Source organism: Pygocentrus nattereri, chromosome 1 (genome assembly GCF_015220715.1).
Source record: "Pygocentrus nattereri isolate fPygNat1 chromosome 1, fPygNat1.pri, whole genome shotgun sequence".
NCBI lineage: Eukaryota > Metazoa > Chordata > Actinopteri > Characiformes > Serrasalmidae > Pygocentrus > Pygocentrus nattereri.
In genome coordinates, this window is record NC_051211.1 from 39,036,057 (window position 1) to 39,062,380 (window position 26,324).

At 38.5% G+C, this 26,324-nt stretch overlaps 2 protein-coding genes across 3 annotated transcripts in view; one reads left to right on the top strand and one right to left on the bottom strand.

Annotated features, from left to right (window-relative positions):
- The window catches only part of LOC108425354 (stimulated by retinoic acid gene 8 protein homolog), a 69,251-nt gene extending 46,305 nt beyond the window's left edge, over nt 1–22,946 (top strand). Inside the window, exons 9-10 of the transcript XR_005130464.1 lie at nt 12,684–12,843; nt 19,911–22,946. The gene's annotated coding sequence lies outside the window, so the exon portion shown is untranslated. The remainder of the gene's footprint in view (nt 1–12,683; nt 12,844–19,910) is intronic.
- Nucleotides 1–26,324, bottom strand: part of LOC108425352 (LARGE xylosyl- and glucuronyltransferase 1) — an 88,864-nt gene that overhangs the window by 21,998 nt on the left and 40,542 nt on the right. Inside the window, exons 4-7 of one of the 2 annotated variants that reach the window (XM_017693941.2) lie at nt 24,269–24,351; nt 18,160–18,283; nt 17,241–17,412; nt 925–1,029 (exon numbers count right to left, since the gene is read on the bottom strand). In XM_017693941.2, coding sequence (XP_017549430.1) covers nt 925–1,029; nt 17,241–17,412; nt 18,160–18,283; nt 24,269–24,351 — 484 coding nt within the window. The remainder of the gene's footprint in view (nt 1–924; nt 1,030–17,240; nt 17,413–18,159; nt 18,284–24,268; nt 24,352–26,324) is intronic. The other variant, XM_037539914.1, reaches the window with a different exon arrangement.

The following is a 26,324-nucleotide window of genomic DNA, read 5'->3' on the forward strand; positions in this document are numbered from 1 at the left end:
TTGTAATGTGAACGTAGCCCACAAGAGCAAAGATATACATATGGAGAAGCTCAGAAAGGTAAGTTAAGATAGACCACAAAGGACTTTCCTTGAAAATGATACAGCGGTTTGTGTTCATACAGGAAAAAATAAGTAATATGTGTAAATGACGAACCGCAAGACTGATACACACATGCCTGATATGGGAGTTAACCATCAGAACTTTCTAAGAACACAAATAAAGAACAAAAAGAAAAAACATTAGGTTTCCTCTCTGAGGGAAAGGGCTTCACAGATAAACATTTTACACCTGACTGTGTTCCATCTGTTACCAAAGCAGCAGAACAACTACTGCAGGAGGGATGCCGGCACTTGGAGATTATTCTTCTAATATCAGTAATAAAAGCTTTTATATTGTTGCAAAAAACTGAACTGTCTTTTTTTAGAGCTTCAAGTGGTTTTATTAAAGAAGAAACAGTCAAGAAGTAGTACATCTTCACAGCATTTCCTGTGTACCTGCAGAAACCTCTTGACAAATGCAGTGTTTATGACAATAAAATGCAAGTATATTCCGAGCTTTTTTATTTTGCTGTCAATATAAATAAGCATGAAGATTAAAGTAATTCTCCTGGTCCTCTTTGGTCCTACAGTGGAGAACATTAGATGAGTGAGGGGAAAAAACAAACAAGCAAGTATTTCCCTGCTTTATCCTCTAATACATTAAAACCAGTCACTGTAAGGCACTTCTCCATGAAACTGACAGGTCAACATATGACACAAAAAAGGATCTCAGCTCACTCTTAAAGAGGGTTTACACATCTCTGCTTTGAGGAAAAGATCAAAATATCTGATCATTAAAGAAGTGTGTGAAGGGTTTGCATGAACCATGTGCGGTGCTGCCTGACATTTTACAACACAGATGCAGCTCCTAACTGTCCGAGTCACCTGTGTTGAATCCTCTGCCTAGAGCAGGCCAAGGCCGATGGTTCTTCCACAGATTCCCCAAATACCAATCACTCTGATTCTCCACCAGTCCCAGCACCTGCTGACCTGAAAGAGAAAGAGAGAGAGAGAGAGAGAGAGAGAGAGAGAGAGAGAGAGAGAGAGAGAGAGACAGAGACAGAGAGAGAGAGAGAGCCAGAGAGAGAGAGAGAGAGAGAGAGAGCCAGAGAGAGAGAGAGAGAGAGAGAGAGAGAGAGAGAGAGAGAGAGAGAGAGCCAGAGAGAGAGAGAGAGAGAGAGAGAGAAGGGGGGAGGTTCATCAGATTCACCAAAGCCAATAGACATTTATAAAAAAGGTGGCAAATGAACATTTTAGTCCACCTGTCTGCAGTGTCTGGAGGAAGCCATTTTTTTAAAACAACATATTACTTGTAACATTGTAAAATTGCAAATATGATTATTAATAATCTGATAAAATAAGTCTAAAATCTGTGTTCTCCATGGACTACTTTCATAACACTGACATGCTGTATCCAGTGTTATGTCACAAATAAATCTGAATACTGATTTAGTAACTGCTCTAGTTAGGTCTAAATAAGCAGACTCTAGAACTGTTACTAGCGTAACAGACACTAAGATGATTTCTACTCACACACACATTGATGCGTTGGGTCAAGCAAATTCTCTATTTTCACTTGAGTGTAAAAATATGAGCAAACATTACACTGTTAAACTGTTACACTAAATGTCTCTAAAACTAGCAATTACCTTATCAAAATGCTGCTTATGCTTACATTCTAGTGTACATATTAGCCAGGTACTAGTCCTTGAAGACTTTCTCATTTGAAAAGGTGAAAATTTAATAAATAACTGGGTTGCACCAGTTTTGCATAAATTTGGAAATAAAGTCTTTACTAGTTTGTTTCAAACTACTGTTTTACTAAATTTACTTGCACCCCAAATCAGTAAGTTTTGTCTTAACTAGTAACAACTAACTAAACCGTATGTCAACAAGATGATAACTTGTTCAGAACCAAATCAGTAAATCTGCTGCCATGGAAACGCAGCACCAGCTGCTTTGACTTTTTCTATGGAAGAAATATCCAGCCTAGAAGAAAACAATGTTTACGAATTAACCTGAATAAAAATGATCTACAGCCACTGTCGGTGTATTCATTAATATTTCCCAGAGAAAACCAAATATGCAGCTTTTTAAATGATAAATTCAAGCAAACTGACACAACAGCAGATCAGTTTAGATGTTTGGGCAGCTGCTGAGTCTCACTGAGCTGGAGCTGTGGATGTTCAGCTTCATGCTCAAGAGTTAAAACCAGGACAATTATTAGAGCTGTGAGAAAAATCACAGTGTATAGTTTAGAATTTTTAGCTTAGTTAACCAAACTGTGCTTTCTATGTGGTTTCTGATGGTTTTCCCAAAGCGTACACCTGTTCAGGGGGAGGTGTAAATATTTAGTAATCTAAATGTCTTAACAAGAATGTAGCACTTTGGAAAATAGCCGACTTGTTGACATGGCAATGGTAAGTGTGTGAGGTAAAGTAATAAAGCGTAAAGTCATCTCTTATGTATAGTATTTACAATACAAATTAAGCAGGTGAGAAATGGTGACTAAGCAGGAAACGAGCAGAGAAAGGCATCTGGCTTTAAGGGCTGGGGCTGTGGAGAGCAATAACGGAGGATAGTAGTGAGAGTGAGCGAGTGATCAGCTGGGGGAAATTGAGAAGTAATTGTGCTGAAAGGGACAGGAGAACAGTAATTGTCAGCAGTTGGAGAAAGAGGCCTCGGTGTGTGGATGTGTATGTGTGTCCCTCAGAGTGGCAGCACCACAGTGCAGGTTTAATGAAGGCTGTGAGCTAGATTAATGAGTGTATCTGAGCAGCAGATCCATGTAAACAAAACACACACACACACACACACACACGCACAGCACAGCACGACCGTTAGAGAGGGACAAGAAAATAACAGGAGTCTCCTTACAATGCTCTTTCCTTTATTAGGACTAACTACAGCACACCACTGTGACTTCCACTGATGCCATTAGAATCAATTGCTCCATTTACATTATGCAGATAATCCACAGATCCAAGCTAAGAATAAGTCATTCACTTTTGCAGTGAAAGGACTAAACAGATTTTTAATGTTGTAAATTCGTAAGTAATAAGGAACAATTTGGCCCACCAGAAAGCAATCCTAACCCCACCCCCTCACCCAATGAGAAAACAGACATACTTGTATACATATATAACTCCAACAGCACTGCTGTGTCTGATCCACTCAGACCAGCGCAACACACACTAACACACCACCACCACAACATCAGTGTTGCTGCAGTGCTGAGAATGATCCACCACCCAAATAGCACCTGCTCTGTGAGGGTCCATGGGGTTCTTGACCACTGAAGAACAGGGTAAAAGGGGGCTAACAAAGTATGCAGAGAAACAGATGGACTACAGTCTGTAATTGTAGAACTAAGTGCACCTATATAGTAAGTGGAGCTGATAAAATGGACAATGGAAGAAACCAGGAACCTCTGTAATGTAACTAATGTAGTGTAAAGTTTCAGCAGTAGCCTAGCTTTCACATTACTAAGTGAGACCAATTAAATATGCCAGAGTGTTTGTTTGCTTGCTGTATGTATTTTAGTCTTTCGACTACTGGATTAAAGAATTACTTAACAGATTGTGACATTTTTAGTACCACCACCAAACTTTAAAATGGCTTGGATTTGGGCCCATTTGCACCAGCAGTATGCAAGTTCAAATGTAGTCTAGTTATAACGTGCTTATTTACATTACAACTTCAGCAAGGCGTGGTGAAGGGCAGCACGGTGGCCTCACAGCGAGGAGGGCCTGGGTTCGATTCCCCGGCCGGGTGACCGGGGTCCTCTCTGTGTGGAGTTTGCATGTTCTCCCCGTGTCTGCGTGGGTTTCCTCCGGGTTCTCCGTTTTCCTCCCACGGTCCAAAGACATGCAGTCAGGTCGATTGGGCATGCTAAATTACCCCTGTCTGTCTGCCCTGCGATGGACTGGCGACCTGTCCAGGGTGTATCCTGCCTTCTGCCCGATGACTGCTGGGATAGGCTCCAGCACCCCCCCGCGACCCTGACGGAGAAGCGGCTTAGAAAATGGATGGATGGATGGATGGATGGATGGATGGATGGAACTTCAGCAAGTTACGTTATAACTTCAGCAAGTTCAGGATCACACATTACTAAATCAAAACAAGTTAATTTTACCATTGAGCTTAGCAGAAGTAAAATAAGAGTAAAATAATTTTATAAAAACACTATATATTGTGTGCTGTGGTTTTATTTTTAACCCTAATCAGGACACTGCCTTAAACTTTCAGCTCCAAAGATGACACTTCAAGTAAGATCTGTAGCTCTAGTTCTGTGGGTCTCGGCAGAGGCTGAAACTTCTAGTTTGATGCTGCTGTTGTGTCAGTTGTCCAGAAACCAGTGTTAAAAAAGCTGCACATTCAGTTGTCACAAGGAATTATTAAAAATAAATAAAGTAGCAAACAATGGCTATAGGTAATCAGTTTTACTCAGTTTAGCTGTAAAACATAAATGTGTACAGATCATTTTCTTTTATACTGGATTGTTTTTTCCACAGATTGCAAAAAGCCAGCGCAAGCTGCTGTTCTTGTTTCAATAGCAGTGTGTTTATTGATTGGTATGAAACTTGTCATCTTTACATTAAAGAGAATCTGTTAAACGGTTGTTGCTATAAGCGCATTTCTTAATTGTTACTAGGGCATTACTGATGGATTGGTGGTGCATCTGAATTCAGTGATATGATAGTTTGAAGCTAACTATTGTTAATTAAGGACTTGGTAAAGTCATTAACAACCAATTACAAAACCCAGACAAGCACAGCTCAAACACACCTCCATCCTGAACTATAAGTTCTAACTACATTAGGACTGTTCTCTTACCCAGTATTGCATTTTAAATGTGTGAGCCATTAATGGCTACTGCTGCAACGAACATATTTAATAGCGAAGTAAAAATAAATAAATAAATAAATAAATGGTATTTGTATGCCTTTATAAAAATAACTATATATGTGTTTTTATGTTTTGTTAAAGCTGAATGTTACTCAGCCTTCCACACAAAACCTGTGTGTGTAGTTCTGATGTTAGCAGCTGTTAGTAAAGGAAATATTTCTAGCTAGATTTCTGTTTACACATCCACAAAAATATCTGTACTTGCGTCACATCCAGTAAGAGGCATTTTAATAACACTATTGCTTATCATATTGTCTTTGTGAAATCCAGCAGTTTTACTGAACAGCAACTTATGTCAATATAATATGGCCCTAAAGCAATTCACAAATTTAGAAAAGCTTGAATAACCTACTTGCTGGGGTTTTGACTGGCACTCAAAGCGGCAGGAGAGCAATAACATTAGGTGAGGGAGTAGCTGACACACACACACACACACACACACTCACATATATATATATATATATATATATATATATATATATATATATATATATATATATATATATATATATTAGTATTTTTTCTCATTGGTAATTTGGCACATCTGACATCACCTGTGCCAAATTTAGTCCCACCCAACTTAAATCTAAGAAAACGCCAAACAAATGTCATTTCTGAAATCTCTCAAAAGAAAAGACCAACATCATTCTTGCTCTGCCAGTTCACATTAAAAAAAAAAAAAAAAAAAAATTCACAAAAACTATAAACTATAGATAAAAAAAGAAAATCATGAAAGTAAGTAGACAGGTATGGAGCAAATCAGTGTCACCATAATCTGAAACTGAATTCATGATTTTGAACCCAAATTCTGAATTTGTGATGCTGAAACAGAATTTGTGACATTCAACCTTAGTTTGTGATGCTGAACCTGAATTCCTGATGCTTCAGGCCTGGAATTTTACCACCTGAATTTCCAGACCTGAATTTCACAACCTGAAAAAGCATCAGGAATTCAGGTTCAGCATCACAAATTCTGTTGTGCAATACAGTCCTGGAGTCTTTATTTGCTTTTTTCGTGGCTACAAAACGAAACATGACTGCACAACTTCAGAGAGGGAAGTCAAATGTGGGCTAGATAGGCACTGCAGAAAGATTACCAAAACAAAAAAGAAATCAATGAGTCACTGTCCATCTGCATAAATGAAGCCATAGATATTTACTTCATCTATTGAGGCCTAATGGAACACTTACAGTCTGGACACAATCAGTTAAATTAAAATAAGATAGTCCTTGCTGTGGTTACAAGTAAACCTTTGACGAATTCTACTAATCCTTAACAAAATCGCTCTCATCAGCTGGATAAGCAGGGCATGCATTCAGTCTTATATGCAGTTAAGTCAGGTTAAAGGGCAGCCTATAACACATGGATGTAATTAAAAGTGATGAGATCCTAATCGAGCTTTTTTTTGTCTGTTCTCTTGCTGCTGGTGCACATGAACAATCAGCAGTCACCACAAACACATTCAACACTCAATTACACCTGTGTTCTATTTTGTCTCCCACACTGTTCACCATGCTCGATGGTTTATGGAAGTCTTTATTTGTACACAGTACTTTTGCTTAGTGACTGTTTTACACCGTGAGCTTTTCAAGATATTTGTGTTCATTTCAAAATTGTGCTGTTGTGCAAAGCAGTAACACCACCAAAACAGTACCACTGCTTCTAGGTAAATAGGCAAAAACCTACAGCTGATATCTGATTGTAGTGCCCCTCATTTGTTATCTCTAGATCCTGGTTAAATGTCATTGTTTCTCTCATTTTCTCTCTTTAACACACCAATAATGCCACTTCTTTATCTTTTCCATTTAGAGAAATAACACTAACAGTGCTAGCTTGATCAATTTCTTCGCTCTCATTTGGAACAATGGGAGTTCAGCCCTGATATTAATGACTTGTGTCTCTGTTCTGGCTGGGCTCCATTCAATATGTTCATTCAAACTGAACAGCACTGCAACGGCTTTGTGCTCCAAGATAATGAAGGTGTTTGGCTATCATAACACCAAATCTACACCCCTCCCCACTTTCACCACTGACTGAGCTGACATTCAAACACATTCTGTGCGTGCTTGTGTATGTGGATAGAGAGAGTTAGTGAAAGAGAAAGAGACTAACCCTTACTTAAGAACAGAGTGATCATGATCGTGCAACTTCTGTGACACAAATATTATGACTGAAATAACAGTGATTCAGGAATTTATGCCACAATTATAGTATAGACCTGATAGTTTAACACCACACAATAATAAATTAATGTGGTTGCCTTTAAGTACACTAAAATTAAAGGCATAAACAATCCACAACTACGCACTAGATGTCGTCATTAATATTATTATACTGTGAGATAACTGCTGTCACAGAGATACTCAGTATTTAAAGAACACTTACCAACTATGCTTCATTACTAAGAGAGTATAATTAGGCTTGTTTAACTGAATTGTGTTGTGAACAGTGTTGTGAAATGTTGAATAAAAGTCTGTATTCAAACCTCAGCAAAGCTAAAGGTTGTGATTAATATTGCATATTATAAAAAGTCTTCAAGTACTGTAAAACTGAAGCTTGAGCAGTTAAGCAAGTAAAATGAAACAAGTTCAGAAATCCTCCTGTAGCAGGGTTCAGAGGTATCGCAGAAACTGTAGGATTATTGCTGTGGAATTCCTACTGGCTCCTTTAGGTGCTTGGACCCCCTGACCACCAATTCTAAAGTAATTCTAGCTGTCATTGCGGTATGACAGTCCACAGAAATCTGTGTGTTCTACATCAGTTTCACACATAAAATAAATAGATGCTGAATATCTTGGCTTATAACAAATGGTAATTTACAAGTTAACCATTTTTAACCTGTTTGTGATGTAAACAAATGATAAAACAGCAGAAAACAAATCACTGTTAGCTCAAACAGTTGTGCTCAGTCATCTACGTAACAATTACGTTAAGCCTAAAGTGGAGTTTGAGGAGGACAAAGAGGCCAAAATGGTATACACCCCAGAAACAAGGAGTAGTGAAAGACAGGCTTATCACAGCAAATGAATGTACGCACATCCACACAACTGTCTATTGCCAAGTTTCCGCATTGTTTTGATTTTTAAGACTGGGATCTATATCTTACCCAGTCAAACCTAAGCATAGTTGAAAGCACAATCAACAAAGCATTGTGCTCTATGGCTGCCTGAACACATCTACAGTAATCATTAGAGTAGCCCTGAATAATTTCAATACTTAAGTATTTGTTGTTTACACTGGTATTTGTTTCTCTATTTAGTATTCAGGTGTCTTTATTTTAAGGCAAACAATTGTAGCCTAAACTCAGCAAAGACCTTTAAATAGAAAATGTTATTGCTAATATATAGAAAATGTTAAAAGTGAATAAAATATAGCTGGTTTAGATTCACATATCCAGGTATGCATGCCAACTCACCCAAGAGCACAACAAACTGCACAACGCTCCACATTGCCATTGAAGCAAAAAGAGCAATAGATGCCTGAGAAACTGTGTGTAGAAATGCTTATTTAAAAAAATATGAGGAGAAAAAAGTATGTAATAAAAGGCTGGTATACTATAGAGGCACAACAAGTATGATAAATGATCTCAAACACTGATTATTATTTGAGTACCGTTCTCTAAGGATCTCTACACATTGGATAAAATTTGGGAACCCACCCCCCAAAAAAAAAGAAAAAAAAAAGAGATGAAGCATGGCCAGTCTTGAGTGAAACAATGATTAAAATTCTTGAGAATAAGAAAAGTGTGGCAACAGGTGGATGACCAAAAACTGCTTTACATTTTGACTGATTCTGAGAACAATTTGAGTACTAACTCGGACGTTGAAGCTTCAAGCCTGTAGAATGATGTTAGGGACAGCACTAGTAAACATGCATCAACAAAAAGCTACAAGAGAGTGCAGAAAAAAAATAATATTTGCTTGTATGTATCTAAACCCAACCCTAGAATAACCCCAAGAGATGATCACTGACAGGCCCTCCCAAAAGCGATGAAGTACACACAGATCAGACTGAAGTATAGATGAGAGATTATTACCAAAATAATCCTTCACACCTTCCAGTATTGTTTACTGAGCAATTCGTCTCAGCTCTATGACTGATGTATTGTGTTAGAGGAATTGTTCCCAGTGATCCCTGCCTCAGCCTTGGAGCGTCTCTCTAGCCTCCTGCCAACAAAAACACGCTCTTATATTATTGATCTGCTTGCCAGAGATGTGTGTCCTAAAGCATTAAAAATACAGCTAGGCTCCCAATACACACCTGTTCTGAGTCATACCACTCAGTGAGGGACTTCAAATTTCATACACTTTCACACGATTGCGTTGGAGTTCTATGTCTTTGTAGATACATAAATAAATAAATAAATAAATGGCACATAGGAATGAAACTCTAATTTTTCCTCCATGGGTTTTGATAATGATTACTGGAGATGGCGCAGTGATTCATTCTTTTCAAGTTCAGATAATGATACTGAAACCTAGAAATATTATGTGATAACAACACTGATCTGATACATTTTCCTAATAAGCTGCTTTAATTTTATTTAAAGCACTTTTCTTATGAAGGTCATCTAAAGCCCCTTTCACACTCAAAACCCAGGACATTGTGGGTATACTCTTGCTAATGTTAAGATTTTGACTTTGTTTCATTCATCTGTGCAGTATTTTATGGGGATGCACACATTCACTAAAAAATCTCAATAAACAGGAGGTGATGCTATCAGTATGAATCTCCAAGAGATACTGAAAATTCTGAATCATGTGCAAAAAAGATTTTTTCGTCTGTAAAACCTGATAACTTGACCATAAAAACACAAATGCTCAACTCTCAGCTGTTTATTATTTAAGCAAGATGAAGTAAAGAAAAAAAAAATCGCTTGCACTACCTTCAGGCTAAGTGCTGCTGCCACTTTATCACTGAATGATAGTGCATGTTATGGGAGGGTGGGACATGATCTGACCATTTTCATTAAGGTCACATATCCATGAATCAGATATGTATCCAACTAGGACCACATATGAAAGTGGCTCAGATCTGATTTGAAAAGATCAGATTTGCATGTCCACACAGCTCGGCAAAAACAAAAATCTGTCTCATTGCCTGAAAATGAGAATGTAGCCTGAATCCAGCTTCCATTTACACCTCCCAATTAATTACTGTTAAATTCATCAGTAAAACTGCACATGTGAAAGGGGTTTAAATGTACCAAACACTAGTAGAGTAGAAATACTAAGCCAAAAACATGGCTTATACAAAATTACAGCTTTTTTTTTTTAATCTGGTAAACTTTCACAGGAAAAGAATACCATGGACAAAGCAAACTAGACTGTGTAGACTATAAGACTGAGTAGGACTTACATTAAAGCTTCTACTTCTACCAGCAGACTTTAGGATTTCTTCCCCAAAATGATGACAGAACTGCTTCAGCTCACTAATCCTTCTGAAAGACCGAATGTAATTGACAGTAAGAGAGGAAGAAAATCACAAAAAAGAAAGGGGAAAGGAGAAAAGCAGGGAGGGAGAGACAGAGAGAGCAAATATAAGGGAAAACATTGAGGGAGTGAGCAGCAGAGGCAGAATGAAAGAAAAGCGAGAGAGAGAAAGAGAGTGCACAAGCGTGACGCTGCATGATAAATCCTATTCATGAGGCAAGTTCATTCGGAACCCTGCCATTTTCCTGTAGACTCGGAGGCGGTGAGCTGTCTTTACTAGGCGTTTGAGAGTGGAGAGACGAGCTGAACGATATGAAGGGGCCGTGTGCGTGTGGGCTGGGGACAAACCTGTTTCTCTCCCAGGGAGTTCACAGTCCACACACTGCAGTGCTCCTGGCACTACCACATTCAGCTGCTGCCACAGAGCCTAGACTGATGGTGAAAGGTTGACGGCTGAGCAAACACTGATTATAATACAGACGGATACGCTCGTCTCCCGGGTGGAATCATGGCGCGGTCAATTTTCCATATGAAAACGACAAATGCTGCCTTTTTATTATTATTTTTTATTAGATAAAAAGTATCCCAATCGCTAAATACTTTCAACAAGGACATATCCATGATGGGTGTGTAGGCCTGTTACGGTCATGAAATTTTAGCTGACGATTAACTGCCATTTAAATTACTTAGAGTTGTCGAAGGATTATAATTACTAATCACACTTAATAGCATTATGTTGTTTAGTCAATTTGAATTCACTGCTTTCACATGATTTCATCACTGACATCTTCAGAGCAACAGTAGCTGCATATTCCAACTCTCAAACATCTAGTTTTGAGGGGAACTGGAGCTTTTCACTTGGCTGTTGCTTTGCTACTTTGTGAGTTGTTGGTTTATCTATAGTCCTTCTATGCTTACTGTACAGCATACACCTTCTGCGTGAAGGTGCCCTTTAGTGCTACCCTTATTGATATGGCCGGCTTCAGCACTGCAGGTTGCTTGCACATAATGTATCAGACTATATGTACCATCGTGTTAACAAAGTCACAGCATTGCAGTAGCTGGAAATGTATAAAGTAGGACAGGGATCACAACCCAAGTGTTAAGAAAAGCCATTTTGTCCTTTCAACAAAAATCCAACCACCCTGAGAGCTACAACATTTTATGTTCATTTTACCATCTTGGCTGTAAATATGTCTCCGTATGTGCTAATGTGCTAGTATAGGCTAAAAAGTATAATATAAACAAAAGCGCAGACTTGCTTTGCTCTGCTTTAAGCTTTAGCTCAGCTATAGCTGCATTTCTTGCACCTCCGGCAGGAAACTTTCCCAAAAGCAGAATAGTTTCTTGTAAAATCTCTCTCAACGTTTGATTTTTTACGAGGCTTAAATCAGCTTCCCACTCCCCTGATCCTTGTTCGAATATACCTTAAATGAACGTAACTGTACATGCTGCACCATTCAAGTGGAACGGGAAAGTTCATGACTTTTTTAGGGTTTGACAGACTGGAAATTAGCTGAAGTGCTTATAAATGCAAATAAGTCCACCTGTCTCCAAATTATTGATGTTTGTCTTGCAGCTTTCTTTTTGCCTTATCGTTAGCTACTAGCTAGGTGAGATTTTTGCCTGCGTTGCCATGTTGCTAGCAGTCTGCATTTGCATCTTTGTTGGCTTACAGACAGCAAAAGAAAGACCTAAAGCAGCACAGTGGCTTCATGATCTCATGCGCTCTTTACATTTGGAAAAGATCAAATATTAAATTAGAGGATCACTAATTTTTTTGATTGAGGACGCCTGTTGTCCTAAGTCTCTAGCATTCGGTCACTCCAAGTAAACTAACTTATTTTTATTATTCTGTTTTGTGTATTGTATTTTTTTCATTATTATGTATGTTTATTTTTTCAAGTTTGTATGGTTGTTACAATGAAGTGGGTCACACTGGGGTTTTCAATTATGTAAAAAATAGCATGGTATAGGCATGTGTTTGTTAATGCTGTCTTACAAATAAAAAAAGTGGCTTTACTATTTTACTAATTACTACTTTAATTACTACTAATTACACACACACACACTAAATGGACACATTATTAGATTATTATTACATATTAGATCACATTTATTATGCTTTGTATCCACACTTACTGAAAACTTATCAGCTCCACTTTCCATATAGATGCACTTTGTAGTTCTACAATTACAGACTGTAGTGCATCTGCTTGCACACTTTGTGAGCTCCTTTTCACCCTGTTTTTCAATGGTCAGAACCATTATTCAGTTGGTGGATCATTCTCATGTCACTGCAGGACTGAGAATTCCCACCATCCACCCAAAAATATCCAGCCAACAGTGTCCTATGGGCAGTGTCCTGTGACCATTGATGAAGGACTAGAGGACGACCAACACAAACTGTACTGCAACAGAGCTATTCTCTCTGACCTTATATCTACAAGGTGGACCAACAAGGTAGGAGTGTCTAATTCAATGTTCACTGTCTGCAGCTATTAAAATACAAATTTAAAATGGCCAAATTGGCTAGAAAATTCTAGATGCTGATACTCAGTAGCTCCCATACGATGACAGACATAGCTCAATAAACAAACACTGCTGCCTTTTTAAGGTGTTTGCACCTCATTCAGAAGGTTTTTAAAGAATCATTACATATTTCTATTTGTACAATTATTTTTTTACATCTGTAAAACTCACATTTGCTAATGCAGAGGATGCGTACTTACTTTAACTTAAAAAAAAAAAAAAAAAAAATCAACAAACCAGGTATTCTAAGTGAGGTGTCCAAAATTTTGCATATAACTGTATTTGCCTCAAACCAACTGATTAAAATGCATGCAACTCCTTTCTGGATACACTTTTATCCTTTTTTTGCATAACACTGTCATGCCACATAAGAGACCACATAACCTGAAAAGGTTTGAGGCAAGTGCATGACTTATGCAGACTACGCTTATGGGGGGGCATAAGCTTCCATTTCTATTATCTGCTGTATTGTTATCCTTGTACCTTGTATGTTTGGTCTGATGAACTATATTTGAAGTAGCTGAAAAACTGTCTCAATTTAAGTTCTGGCTGAACTATTGCTTTAACAGCAACCTTTCTTTCTGTTCACTAATGCCATGAATCAAGCTCAGAATCTACAGCACAGAAGGACCCCTATCCCCCTGTTGCTCTACAAGGTCACCCTGAGAAAGGAAACCCCTTCTGACAACCTGTACCACAAACATTTCTGTCCTTCACTGAGCTAAAGATCATATCTTAGTTCTGCAGTAGATACAGCAGTGTAGTACAAGATTCTGTATAAATTACCAGCGTGCACAAAAAACAAATCATTTAAATGATCTAGTCTCTGCAGCCTGATCCAACCTCTAAAACAGGAATAAACACATTTATACTTCACAGCAGGCCATTGTGATGAACAGATGTAAAGAAAGGGAGCTGAGTTATCCTCGTCTATGCTTTGTCATGTATTAGCAATGAGAGCCCTGATTGCCAGTGTTAATAATAGAAGCATGCTTTCAGTGTGACTTAGTGCATTTCTGCCATTTCATCTGTTATTATCTGCCTACACACAATCCGCAGAAACAGTTTTGCACAAATTCCACACATAATAGAAACAGCTCAAGAAATAAATCACGGTCTTCTCATGTTGAATTAGTTAAGCAACCATGCTCAGTCAGGCTGCAAATCCCACTTAAAGATTTAAAACCAATACTGCTAAGGAGTCACTGCTAAGCACTGTTTTGATTTTAGGTTGTGGCAGTTAACTTACACCAGTGGTCTACAACCATTCTACTGGAGAGCCAGTGTCCTGCAGAGTCTAGTTCCCACCACAGTCTTCCACACCTGCTTCAGGTAGCTTGTTACATTGCAGGCTGGACTAAACTCCGCAGGACAGTAGCTCTTCAGGAGGACTGGAGACCACTGCCTTACACAATGCCATCTAAATAAAAAAAGATAGTTATATAGCTTTGTAGCACAACAAATTGCATATAAAAATAACGCACAGCAATTATCTCAAAACTGGCCCAATTTTCCATGAAGTACTTGTTGTTTGTGGCTTTCAGTGCATCTTTAGAGGACAAGGCACACTCTGATGAAGCCCATAAAGATTTCAGAAGGAAAAGCCTCAGCAGGAGGGCAGAAACACAAGAAAAACTCTAGCAGTTTGCCACATTCAGGCATTTTTCATCATTTTAGGTAGAAATAACTCAAAATACTATTATGATCTACTATGACTTTTATTGTTTAAAGCACAAAACAACTAATTCTTTTGGTCATTCAAAACATACTTTGTTTGGTTAACATTTACTGATTATGCTTACAGTGAGAGCAACCCCATCAGCAGTCACATCAAAAGTATGTTTCTTTTAACTGATTAAAGTAAATTGGCCTTAAGAGAGGTTCCTGACGTCCACCCAGAATACTGAACAGTATCATGTGATAATATCAAAGACCATCGAATCTCTATAGGTGATGAGGGTATTACAAGAGAGACACATCTAGAAGTCACCTCTCAATCAACACTTATTATTGGCATTTGGCTGACGCTCTTATCCAGAGCGACTTACAATTTGATCATTTTACACAAATGGCCTAACTGCATGTCTTTTGGACTGTGGGAGGAAACCGGCGAACCCGGAGGAAACCCACGCAGACACGGGGAGAACATGCAAACTCCACACAGAGAGGACCCCGGTCGGGGGAATCGAACCCAGGCCCTCCTTGCTGTGAGGCGACAGCGCTACCCACCACGCCACCGTGCCGCCACACTCACAGCAATGTCCCAATGAACAGACTTTGCAATTTATCACCCCAAACCAAACCTTAGTTTTCTTTCCCTGCACACATTCTCTGCCATTGACTATGACCTCTGACTCATCTCGTATCCACTAGCACCCAACCACCCCCTCATGTATACTATCTGTCAAGCCTTGCTTTAAAATACCAAGTCAAAATCTCAACAGTGTTCATTTGATGTTCTAACACACACACGTTTACTCCCACAATGCTTTGCACTGAGCATCTCAGTCAGCCCCCATGCTGAGAGCTGGCAGGCACATAGAGAGGCACTCTGCTGCTTGCCTTAAGAGTGGGTGGAGAATGATGACCAAAACTGTGGACTACACAAAACATAAGGCTGGACAGTAACTTTACAGGAGCTTATTTTAACTGCATGCTCTGCTATATTAGTGTGCTACTGGAAAACTGGAAAATATTACAGTGACCTGGGTTTTATTTTTTATTGCAGTGAGTTGAGTTTTATTATTTTATTATAGTGTTTAACTGTAAATTAAACATAAGAACAAGTTTGCATTAATAATACAATATTGTACAAAACCGGATCATGAATGACAAGGTATAAAATTTGACTGCTTATGCTCAATCTTAGTCTGCCGTCTGACTCACACAGGATTCAGTGTGGTGCTTGCTGCGTCTCCTTCTGCTCAAGCATGTGCCTTATATTCTGTATCAGCACTGCAAGATTAATTATATTTTTCTAGTTACTGTGAAAAGTTTTCATTCTAAATAAAACATAAAGGTCTCATACTGGCAGCTCTGTTAGAAGCCTAATGAGGATCTGAATCCTGCTTACCACATGTTGGGGAACAAGCAACTTAACCATATTTAACATATAGTATTTATAGTTTGGTTGAATAGCGAAGTTTGCTTTTATAAATTTGTATTTTGTTTTTTACTTAAATGAGAGGTTAGTTAAATATCTACACCTATAAAAAAAAAAAAAAAAAAAAAAAAAAAAATTTTACCACTCCTTGTATCATTGTGATATCTGACAGCTTTCTTTAACATTGCATTTTCTGTCAATATCAAATGGTATGACTCAATAAATATGATGAGATGCATTTATATAAGGGCAAAAAGACAAACATCAAGACCATAAACACTGAGGCAAATAGCTGCATTAAATGGAACTCTACTGCATATTTCTCCGTAACTTAAAGGCTGAGATGCAAGCAAAGCAATTGAAAGTGGTTTGGTGTGAAATTGAGCATTACAGAAAAACATGCTAAATAGGCAATTCTTTACATGGTGGCAGGAACCAGGTGCCACAATGTCAGAAACACACTTATAGCCATTTGATTTGTTATCCAAAATAACACGTGAACTTACAAGTGTCTCAAGTTTTTTTTGTTACGAGTTTTCTTTTTTTTTGGTGCACCACTCCGCTACAGATATAAAAAAGAGGAGTTAAGGCCAATTCCTTATCTTAAAACTATAGGACACGTCGTCTCAGATATTTGTAACCAAATTAAAGGAATTTATCACAACCGCTGCGAACAATTCTGACTTACCAAGTTTCTCTATAGGGCAGCACTTTATCAAACCACTCTGTATGACTAAAGAATTTAATTATGGAAAACTTTGAACAATGCTGTGTCACGGTTTTCGGGCACAACTGCCAAAACCTGCTGTCCTCAAGTACTGAATCGAACAAAGGGAGTGGGGAAGTGCAGTTACCATTTCTAACAGACCTGGCATTGAAGATTCTTTCCACAGCGATATCAATCACATCTCTTTGAGTAAAACCATTACGCTGTAATGCAGCAGGTGTAGTCCTAATGAAATGCATTAATGAACCACCTTTTGTGATTTAGCTCACTGTCAAACAGCGCACAGCACCTTTTCAACCCATTACTAAGAAGCTTTTATCTATTCCAGCTGGTACCAAAGTTACCACTTATTTGTCATTTTGAAATATGATGAAAAATCCAAAGCAAAATGCCTCAAAAGATTCTAGAAGAAGACTGGAGTTAGAGTTTATAACTGATGGGAGCAGCAACTAAATTACTGAAGGACATTAAAGTCCATTACACAAATACTATAAGTACCTTTGAACTTATGAAAAACAGCCCATAGCTCAGCAATGTCGGTGGCAAAAGTGATGTCAGTATCCAGAACAATGACTTTCTGCAGGTCAGAAGGCAGCGTCTTGGTCAGAACCAGCTTCATCAGGCCATAGATACCCGAGTAATGCTTGTTGGGGATCCATGACACCTCAGACTAAAACAGCAGAGAATGCAAATGTTACTCTTAATGCAGAACCAACATTCATTTTTTTTAATAAATCTATATTTTGAAAGACCCTGGTTGATACACAAAATTGTAATGACATTTCAAAGGGGACACATCCTGCATATTTCTTGTATGGGCAGGGCTAATACTCTGCAAGCTGAATAGTTTATATGTATTACATGTAAACAGATGTAATACATGTAAATACAAGGCGTTCAAAACAAGTTGTTTATACAGATTAATTCCTCATATGGGGAGTGATGTACGTTTTTAGCTGTAACATGTTTACACACTACATCAAATACTTATTTTCAAAAAAGCGAGGAAACTTGGGTCTTTGGTGATTAACAGAACCGTGCAGAAGTAGACCACCCATTTTTTTTCCCAGTCAAAACAGTCATTAAGTACAAGTTATTTATTTTTCATGTGTCAGCACAAAATATACGAATAGAAAATTACCCAGAAGCATCCACTACTAATTGTTTTTTTTCCTAATCATTTTTCAGGGATATTTTCCCACAACTTCAAAGTTCAGTCTTAGAAATTGATCGCATTTTCTGCTTTTCATGATACAAGAAATATCTCCTGAAAAATAAACAGCTTGTACTTAATGGCGTTTTTATTGGAAATACACAAAATGAAGGGAGGCCTCTGACTTTGTATTGTACTGTAGGTCCTTAAATAAAGGATATTCTAGTATTGACTTTCTCAAGATTTTGCACAGATGAGCCTCACCTTTAGTTCATCAGCATCATAGAAGTCCACCCGGACAGCAGGCACCATCCATGTGTGGAAGAGGGAGGCCAAGATCTGCTGGGCGATCGAGTCAGTGATGAAGTGGAAGTGGAGAGGGTTTCGCCTGTTGCGCGCACACACACACACACACACACACACACACACACACACACACACACACACACAGGGAACAAATGCGTTCATTCTCTAGACGACAACACTGTTTTACTTTATCACAAAAGAGGCTTTATTTCAATTAGTCTCAGCCTCAGACATGCCATGCACAACACTAAATGTCTATTCACAGCTAAACTGGCCACAACAACTGGGATTTTGTTAGATCCATTCTGACTGGCTATGCAGACAGCTGTGTTTACAAACTTCTATGCACATCAGTCTGACAGGAAACATAATTTTGTGAGCAACTGCCTGCTTTGTGCCCCGTGACGAGTCTTTCGGAGAAAGATGTTGGTTTGAAAAACATTTGAGAAGCTCACAGCATCACTTCTTACAAATAGATTTGGGGCTCCCGAGTAGCACAACCGTCTAAGCGTCATCCCTATCATCAGGAGGTTGCTTTCCTCCAACTGCGTTCAGCTGTCCAGCAGCATTGCGTGAGCAGCACTGCAAAAAGATGCGGTGGCGCTTAACAGGTCTCAGAGGGAGCGTGTGCTAGCCTTTGCCCTCCTAGCACTGGTGGTATTGTGTGACTGGAGGAGTCTTTACTAGCGGGTGTAATCGAGACGACTAAATTGTGGATGTAGATGAAGATGTAGTATATTTTATATCATTGGATGATTGTCACTTTGTTTCTCAAAGGGTGTTTTTGTTGTAGCCCTGTTTTAAATGCTAACACAACAATGGTCTGGGGCATGGTTGGTTTATGTCAGTCAGACTGCATTTTCTTGTCAGAGTAGCTGTTCTTTTTGCCACTTCAAGCAAGAAAACGTGCTCTCTGATGACAGGCAGGTGTCTGTCTTTGCTGTTCTACTGACATTTAGTCAACAGCAGTGTTGTCTCTATAAGGTTGGCAATAATTACAAAGCAACAACCTCATTCTTAATTAGCTGGCTATCTGTAAAAAGGCCCTTTTATAAAGATCACATCTATGTTTGCTTCCATGTCAGAGTTATTTTACTCGGTTAAGTGTCTTGAAGGCCCTCAACTGTCACCATGAGTAAATGCTCAGGGCACAATAAACTAGCCTTTGTAACAGCTGTCATGGCAACAAACAGATGCAGCAGTTCTTCTGAGCTGGTGTCAAAGTGTCAAAACTGTAATTTATTTAGATGTCTTGTCGTTTTGAAAACACAGTTTTGATGCATGTTGTTTGTTTTATAGCAGGCACCATATAACAATAAGGCCAGAGACAACAAGCCCATACTTTTCAGCCCTAATGCATTCCTAACGTAAGCTGGATTTATGACCAGTCAGCTCATTTATTAATTTCTGTATTCATGATGACGTGACATTTGCAAAGTACTGAGGAAAAGGACATTAATAATTCAGTTCACAATACAGTACAGCTCCACAATACAACTCTTGGCTATAGATCAACCAGCTTGTAAATCACAAAGAAAATGCACACATCCCATTCATCACCATATTGACTCACAGTCCTCGTTGCCATGGTGATTAACTAAGAATTCTCCTCTGAAATTCTGGCAAGCAGGGACCCCCGCATTTCTCGCATTTCAGATCTGGCGTGTTGCACTAATGATGATAATTGCCCTATTGTTTTGCTTCAATAGAGTCTGGCAGGCCAAGCGGGAGGCAAAGGCTTCTGAGGGCTGAGATCTGAGCAGGAGCGGCCTGATGCTGCAGACAGGTATGAACAGAAGAGAGACCGCAGCGGTTGGATGTGTCACAGACACTCGGAGAAAGTTTCCATCAGAGCAGCCGGCGATAAAAAAAAGGAGCAGACTCGTTTAGTGCACTGGAAGACGAAGAGAAACTTGCTCTTTTTTTGTATCTTTCTAGAACTCACTCCACATCTTTCTCCCATGCACAAGAAACTCCCTTTGTCTCCCATATTCAAAGGGGCCGAACCTTTACAGCACACTGAAGGTTTTATTTACTACTCCTGGGTGATAAAGTGCTGATGGGATACACTTTACTGATTCTGAGCCTAGAAAAGTAAAACAACTGAAGTGAACAAGACTGACCACACAACATTAATCATACAGACTAACCATACACATACGGTTGCTATAGTTTGCAAAAGGGAATGTAAACACCTCACTACACTGAAAAAATGATAAAGCGCTTGGGCTTTAAATTGGTGGAGGATTCAATTATTTAAACCAGCAGTTTTCAAAATATTGGACCAAATATCATCCTTGACTAAACCAAAAAAACAACAACAAAAAACCCTACATACTAGGGCATAATCATAAAACTGACTGATATCACACAAAAAAGGAATTGGAAAATCAAATTTCCACTGATAAAAGAGGTCTTCTATGTTGTAAACCAAGGTCTTCTATGTTGTAAACCAAGGTCTTCTATGTTGTAATGCGTATACTTTTATATTCATAAAAGGATCCATAATAGTAGTGGGCAGTACACTGGTTAAAATTCTGAGATAAACATTATAATCGCACGCCACAAATAAGCACAAATAACAGAACATGCAAGCAGTTATCCCAATTGGTTGAACAGCTGGGCCAGGGATCACAATTCAAATAAAAATGAAAATGCAGCAGATCCTCAATCACCTCTCGCGGTCCAGTTTGTTGCATCTGAAGTAGTCCACTTTTATTTTTTCACCACAGCAGACATAATTGAATAGCTGGCCTTTTGGGGTTTGTGTCAGTCTAACACGGACAACAAAGTGCTCCTGTTTATCCTCGTACCTCCTAATAGGAGCAGCCTGACTCAATCAGCTGCATCACACAACATTCTTAGCGTTTTTGTGTGCAACAACTTGTAGACCAGCTGGTACTAACAGTGGTTAGTTTCATTTATTCAATTTAGATTGACTATGACCATGCATATTAATCAGCATTTCTGTAAATGTGCCAGTATAGCCAATTTGGCTCATTCAAAATAAATGCATTTTTCCCCCCAATTTCCAGCTGTGTCTGACAGTTGGAGGTACAAGTGCATAAACCACACAAATCACAGACAAATTTGACTAGTTTCATTTTTTCGTGTTTCTCATTCCACCTTCAAAGGTGTAGCAGTTACACCCAGGTGCCTGTACAGCTGCCCCACTAATTCAGAAGTGAAATAACATTTAGCACTGTTTTTGTCAGGCCTGCAAATCTAGTGTCAGAATGCAATATTGACATGGATTTGTCTATTGGTTTTTCCGTTTTGATTCTACTATATTGCACAATTTTTTTCTGATTTACTTTGGATCTTAAAAATGATTCTTACTGTAAGGTACATTCCAAAACAATAAGCCACAGTTAGCCTGTAAGAATAGGTCCAATTAAGAATCAAAAACAGTTCATTTCCATTACTTCCAAACATACCGTATTCAAAGGCCTGAATCAGTGAAAAATGCTATCATGAGTTTAGACACATCACCTCCCTCACTCCCCTATGGTGTGACCACAGGGTCTGTTTCAGATCTGTGGAAAGCACTGGATGGTTATCTTAAGTGAAATGGAAAAATAGCTCATTTTAAAGCTTAGTAAAGATTAAAGAAGTGTAAAAGTAGAGGAGGCAGTGGATAGGGCAAGATGGAGGCAGATGATCCGCAGTGGCGACCCCTAAAGGGAGCAGCCGAAAGAAGAAGAAGTAAAGATTAAAGAAGAAATATTGTATATATATCAGCTGATAAAGTTCTTAATCTGTTTTGGTAGAGAGTAAAAGAAAAAGTGATATCTAATTTCTGGTATTATGCTCTTATTCTAATCTTGATAAGATACTTCTAAGCCACCAGTAACAAACTGTTCACCTTTAAGATTGCAATACCAGCTGACCTGGTGAACACCACTATGATTACAATAACAAAAGAGTAAATGCATTAAAATCTGATCGTTATCATAAGAATAATGTGTCATAACAAAAAGAAACTTTTGTGAAGAAAACACAACTAAACACTAAAGCTGGGGTGCTCTGCAACCTGTAAGTAGCCATGCTGTGATTTTATCCATGACATTGAAGCCAGATCATCGTAAATTGAAATTTTCATAATGAGCAAACAATTTGTTGAGATACAACATAACAAATGAGAGAGTCTGGTAGTCTAATAGTGTAGCCTAGCTTATTTACAGAGAGGTTTATTTTCTTTTCCTGCTTGTGTCTATCTTGACCTGTTGTGTTAGCCACCACAGTGCAACGCTGTAAACCGGTAATCAGAGCCCAGGTCATCAAATTATTCATGATCCCACCAAAAAAGTGAAAACAGCTTGTTTCATTCTAGGGCCAAATGAGAGGGTTGTAAATGGGTGTGTATAACTACATCTGGGCATTTTTCACCCTGAGCAGTCACAAACCTTCTATGTAGAGGACAATTTAAAATGCTGAGTAAATGCAATTTATGGCACTTTTAACCAAGCAAGGCCTATAACAGATAATACAACACATATATGTACCTTAGTTTTATCCACGTGTCTAACTTGCATGCTTTCTGTGCACAGGATATATTGATTTCACTTGTCAGCTTTGCCCAATGTAGAGGCATTTGACCATGACATAGTTCTCCATGTCACACAGTACAGCAGTGGGATGTAAGAGCTATGGTACTGACCAAAGCTAGCTGTGTATTGTTCACCCTTCTCCTTCCTGAAGCATCTCTCCCTGCTTCAAGATAGATTATGTTAATAAGATCCTAAAATACCTCACACAGTTTATTACCATTATGTCTTTTTCAGTAATATTAAAGGTTCCCTTGGCAGTTACCAAAGGGATGGTTAGCTGTGATGCAGCTCTGGGCAACATGGCTGGATGCTAGCTTTTTTTTTTTTTTTTTTTTTTTTGATAGGAAAAAGAACTTTATTTAAATTAGCCTAATACAAGACTGAAAGTTATTTGATTTTATACTAAAGTCGACTAATTAGTGACAGTTAATTGACCACTTATTATTTGTTAACAACCCTCTGTCATAAGAAACAATGAAAACCTCAATGTCCAAAGACAACATGCATATATGAACACAGAGATCGGAAAAATAACAACACCCTGGGGTTTAGGCTCTTCTAGTGTCCCAAACTCTGTTTTTATAACAACTGCTACTCTCTGTGCCAGGTTCAGCAGCAGGTGCTAGCATAATCCTCCTCACTCTCAACAAGTGTTGCTTATCTATCAGGGCTGACATCAGTCCTCTGAGGCATGTATTCCTTTCAGCCTTGACATAAAGCTTGGTTTTAGTCAGGCACTCGTTGTTTTTTTTTTGTTATGGTAGCCACTCAAAAGATATACACTTAGACTACCTATTAAACACAAACTAATTTTATTACAACACAAAATATGAAAACTCACTTTAAGCTTTTCTTCAGAATTCAATCTATAAAATTGAACTTTTAATTTTCTACTTTTCAGTGCCCACAACCAGCTTCCAGGGTCATCTGGGAAGCAGTTTAAAAACAGCTGCCAATATAGAACGTCAGCTGGGCCACAGTCATCTGACTGTGTAAATGTTTATATTGGACACATACAAACGTTTACTGCCAAAAACCAAGTGTCCAATGTTAAAATTACATATGCTTATATAACAGTGATCAGCATTTTCAGGCTGGTATCTACACTGCTCCATCAGGACAAAGGCAAGTAATGTGGAAGTAAGTTTAGTCCAACAAATCAGTGAAGCATCTTGCATGGATGCTGCAGAGCAATACTTGCACTTCAGCAACTGGTGCAAATACTGCAGATCCTCTAGGCACGCCATTACGATTATGTCTGCTCCACTTCTTAATTGTTTAACTGAAGTGACTAACAGCTGGAAATGGCACACAAACTCATTATGAGATCCTGTCCTCATGAATGATCCATTTTATCTTCTTCAAAATGTACAGTACACAGGTATAATGTCGTATGTAATAACACAAGAACATTTTTTCATTTAGGTATGTCAAAAAGATAAGAAATAAAAATGACAGTCGTCGCCTTCGGGCAGTTTACTAATAACAGTTTCAGTGTATTTTATTATCTAACTCACCTATGGAACAGCACAGACTTGACCAGCGTCACCACATCACGACTTGCATTGTATCCCGCGCACACAATGGCAACGTGAATGGTCTGGGGGAGAGATGATGAATTAATTATAGCAGAAAAAGTGTCAAAAAAGTGAACAAAAACATTAATGCAGAGTGATGCTGACAAGAACATTATACTATGCATAATAGAACTGAAGCTTTCTATTTAGATAGACGTGGTATTTGGATTATTGGCAGTGTATGGGCCTGTGCCCGGTGACAGTTAATTGAGTTGGCAATAGCCCCTAGAGACAGTACAAGCTCACTTACAGTAGTATTGCTACATGTAAATATAAATGTTCAGTGATGTGATATCTTACTTATTTTAGCCTTATTTTATTTCTTATTTAATATTTTAGCTTTATGTTTAAATTGTTTTGTATGTAGGAAGTGCCGTTGGATTGCTGCTCAATTTCGGGGTGTACACTGTGCAATGACAATAAACGCATCTTATCTTATCTTATCTTCTTATCTTATCTTACACTAATACCACATTTATTGTGCCCAACACAGACAAGATTATTCTAGAAACATAGCTGAGCCGACAGCTCACCACAGCGTCAGTTTTAAGACTGAAAAACTGCTTCGTTGTCGACATGAGTAAGAACACGTCTCAGCTCTCATTCATTAGGCAAAACAGGTCGTTTCAAAAGTTCTCTGGTGAAATGGCTTCAGAGAAGAAAGTAAAGGGCTAAGTGGCCAAAAAAATCTCAGGCAGTAAAGTTTTACCAGATTAATTACCGTTAATGACAGGCCAAATTAAAAATGAGAAAAATATTACAACCACCACTTTCACTGAACAGTGCTTTATTATATTCTTTTTCCCCAATGTGCAGTTTAACCATTTACCACATTTCTTTTCCACAAATTTACCCAAATAAGAGGACTCTGTACCTAGCAATGTCTTGCATTTTATAAAAGCTGGACTTGTTTCCCACTGTGATGCTTCGCTTAGAACATCCCCCCCTCCAAGCTGATAAAGATGATAATAAGGACTTTTTCATGCCATCTTCCACTAGTATTATGCATCAATGAGAGACAGATGGATAGACAAAGCAACACCGACAGAGTAGCAGGCGGTGTCACAGGTGGTCTAGCAAGCGGTGCAACAAGCAAGCTTGACCCTGAGGTGCCACTGCATGAACACGAGCACATGCTCACTTCCAAGTTGAGAAGTTTTATATTTGTATGGTCACAACGCAAGGATTGCGCTGCCTTCAGCCAATGAAATCACAGTTTTTGCTGAGGGAAAAATGGATGATCATCTCATCCTTAAATAGGTGGCTCTGTTTTTGATACATTTATCCATATTTTTTTATTTATTATGTTTTTCAGGATTTCTATATTTTGTTTAAATTAGTTGTGCAATCTGTGTTTTCATTAGCTGTCTGCAACGCAGTCACCATGGTTACCACGCGAGAGATGTAAGGGACAATCTGCCTGCTGTATGAAAAGCTGTGCTAAGCAGTGGATATGACCTTTCGTATGGAAAGCAGAGAGAGGCCGAGCGGGTTAAAGGCCCTTTAAAGTGGAATTCTGCTGATGTTTAAAAAAAATCTGCACAATTCAACAATCATTCAGAGTGTTTTATATGAAATTGTGCATTCTGGAGAATCTGCTTTGCAGGTGGGATGTTTACAACACAAATATAACCATTTTATTTACTATCCAAAGTGACCAGTGTCTGAGCCTTTATATGCAATGGTGACAGTGGTAAAACAGTGGTCAATCTGAAACATACAGCAACAGCTTTTCATTAAACTATCAAAGTTTCAGACGTCGGGAAAAGTGTCCATAACCATTTCAAGTAATAATTTTGAAGTAGCTTTGAGAGGCATTAAATGCCTCAGATGTCTGCTCCTTATCATCACTGTTATGACAATTCTGACTCAGTAATTTTCTCTAGAATGGAACATTTCACATCAATCCACTGAAAAGGACTTTGTTTACATTTTAACAATTCAATTATTCAGAAATTGAGAAACTGGCAGAATTTCCCTTTATACTCTTCAGCTG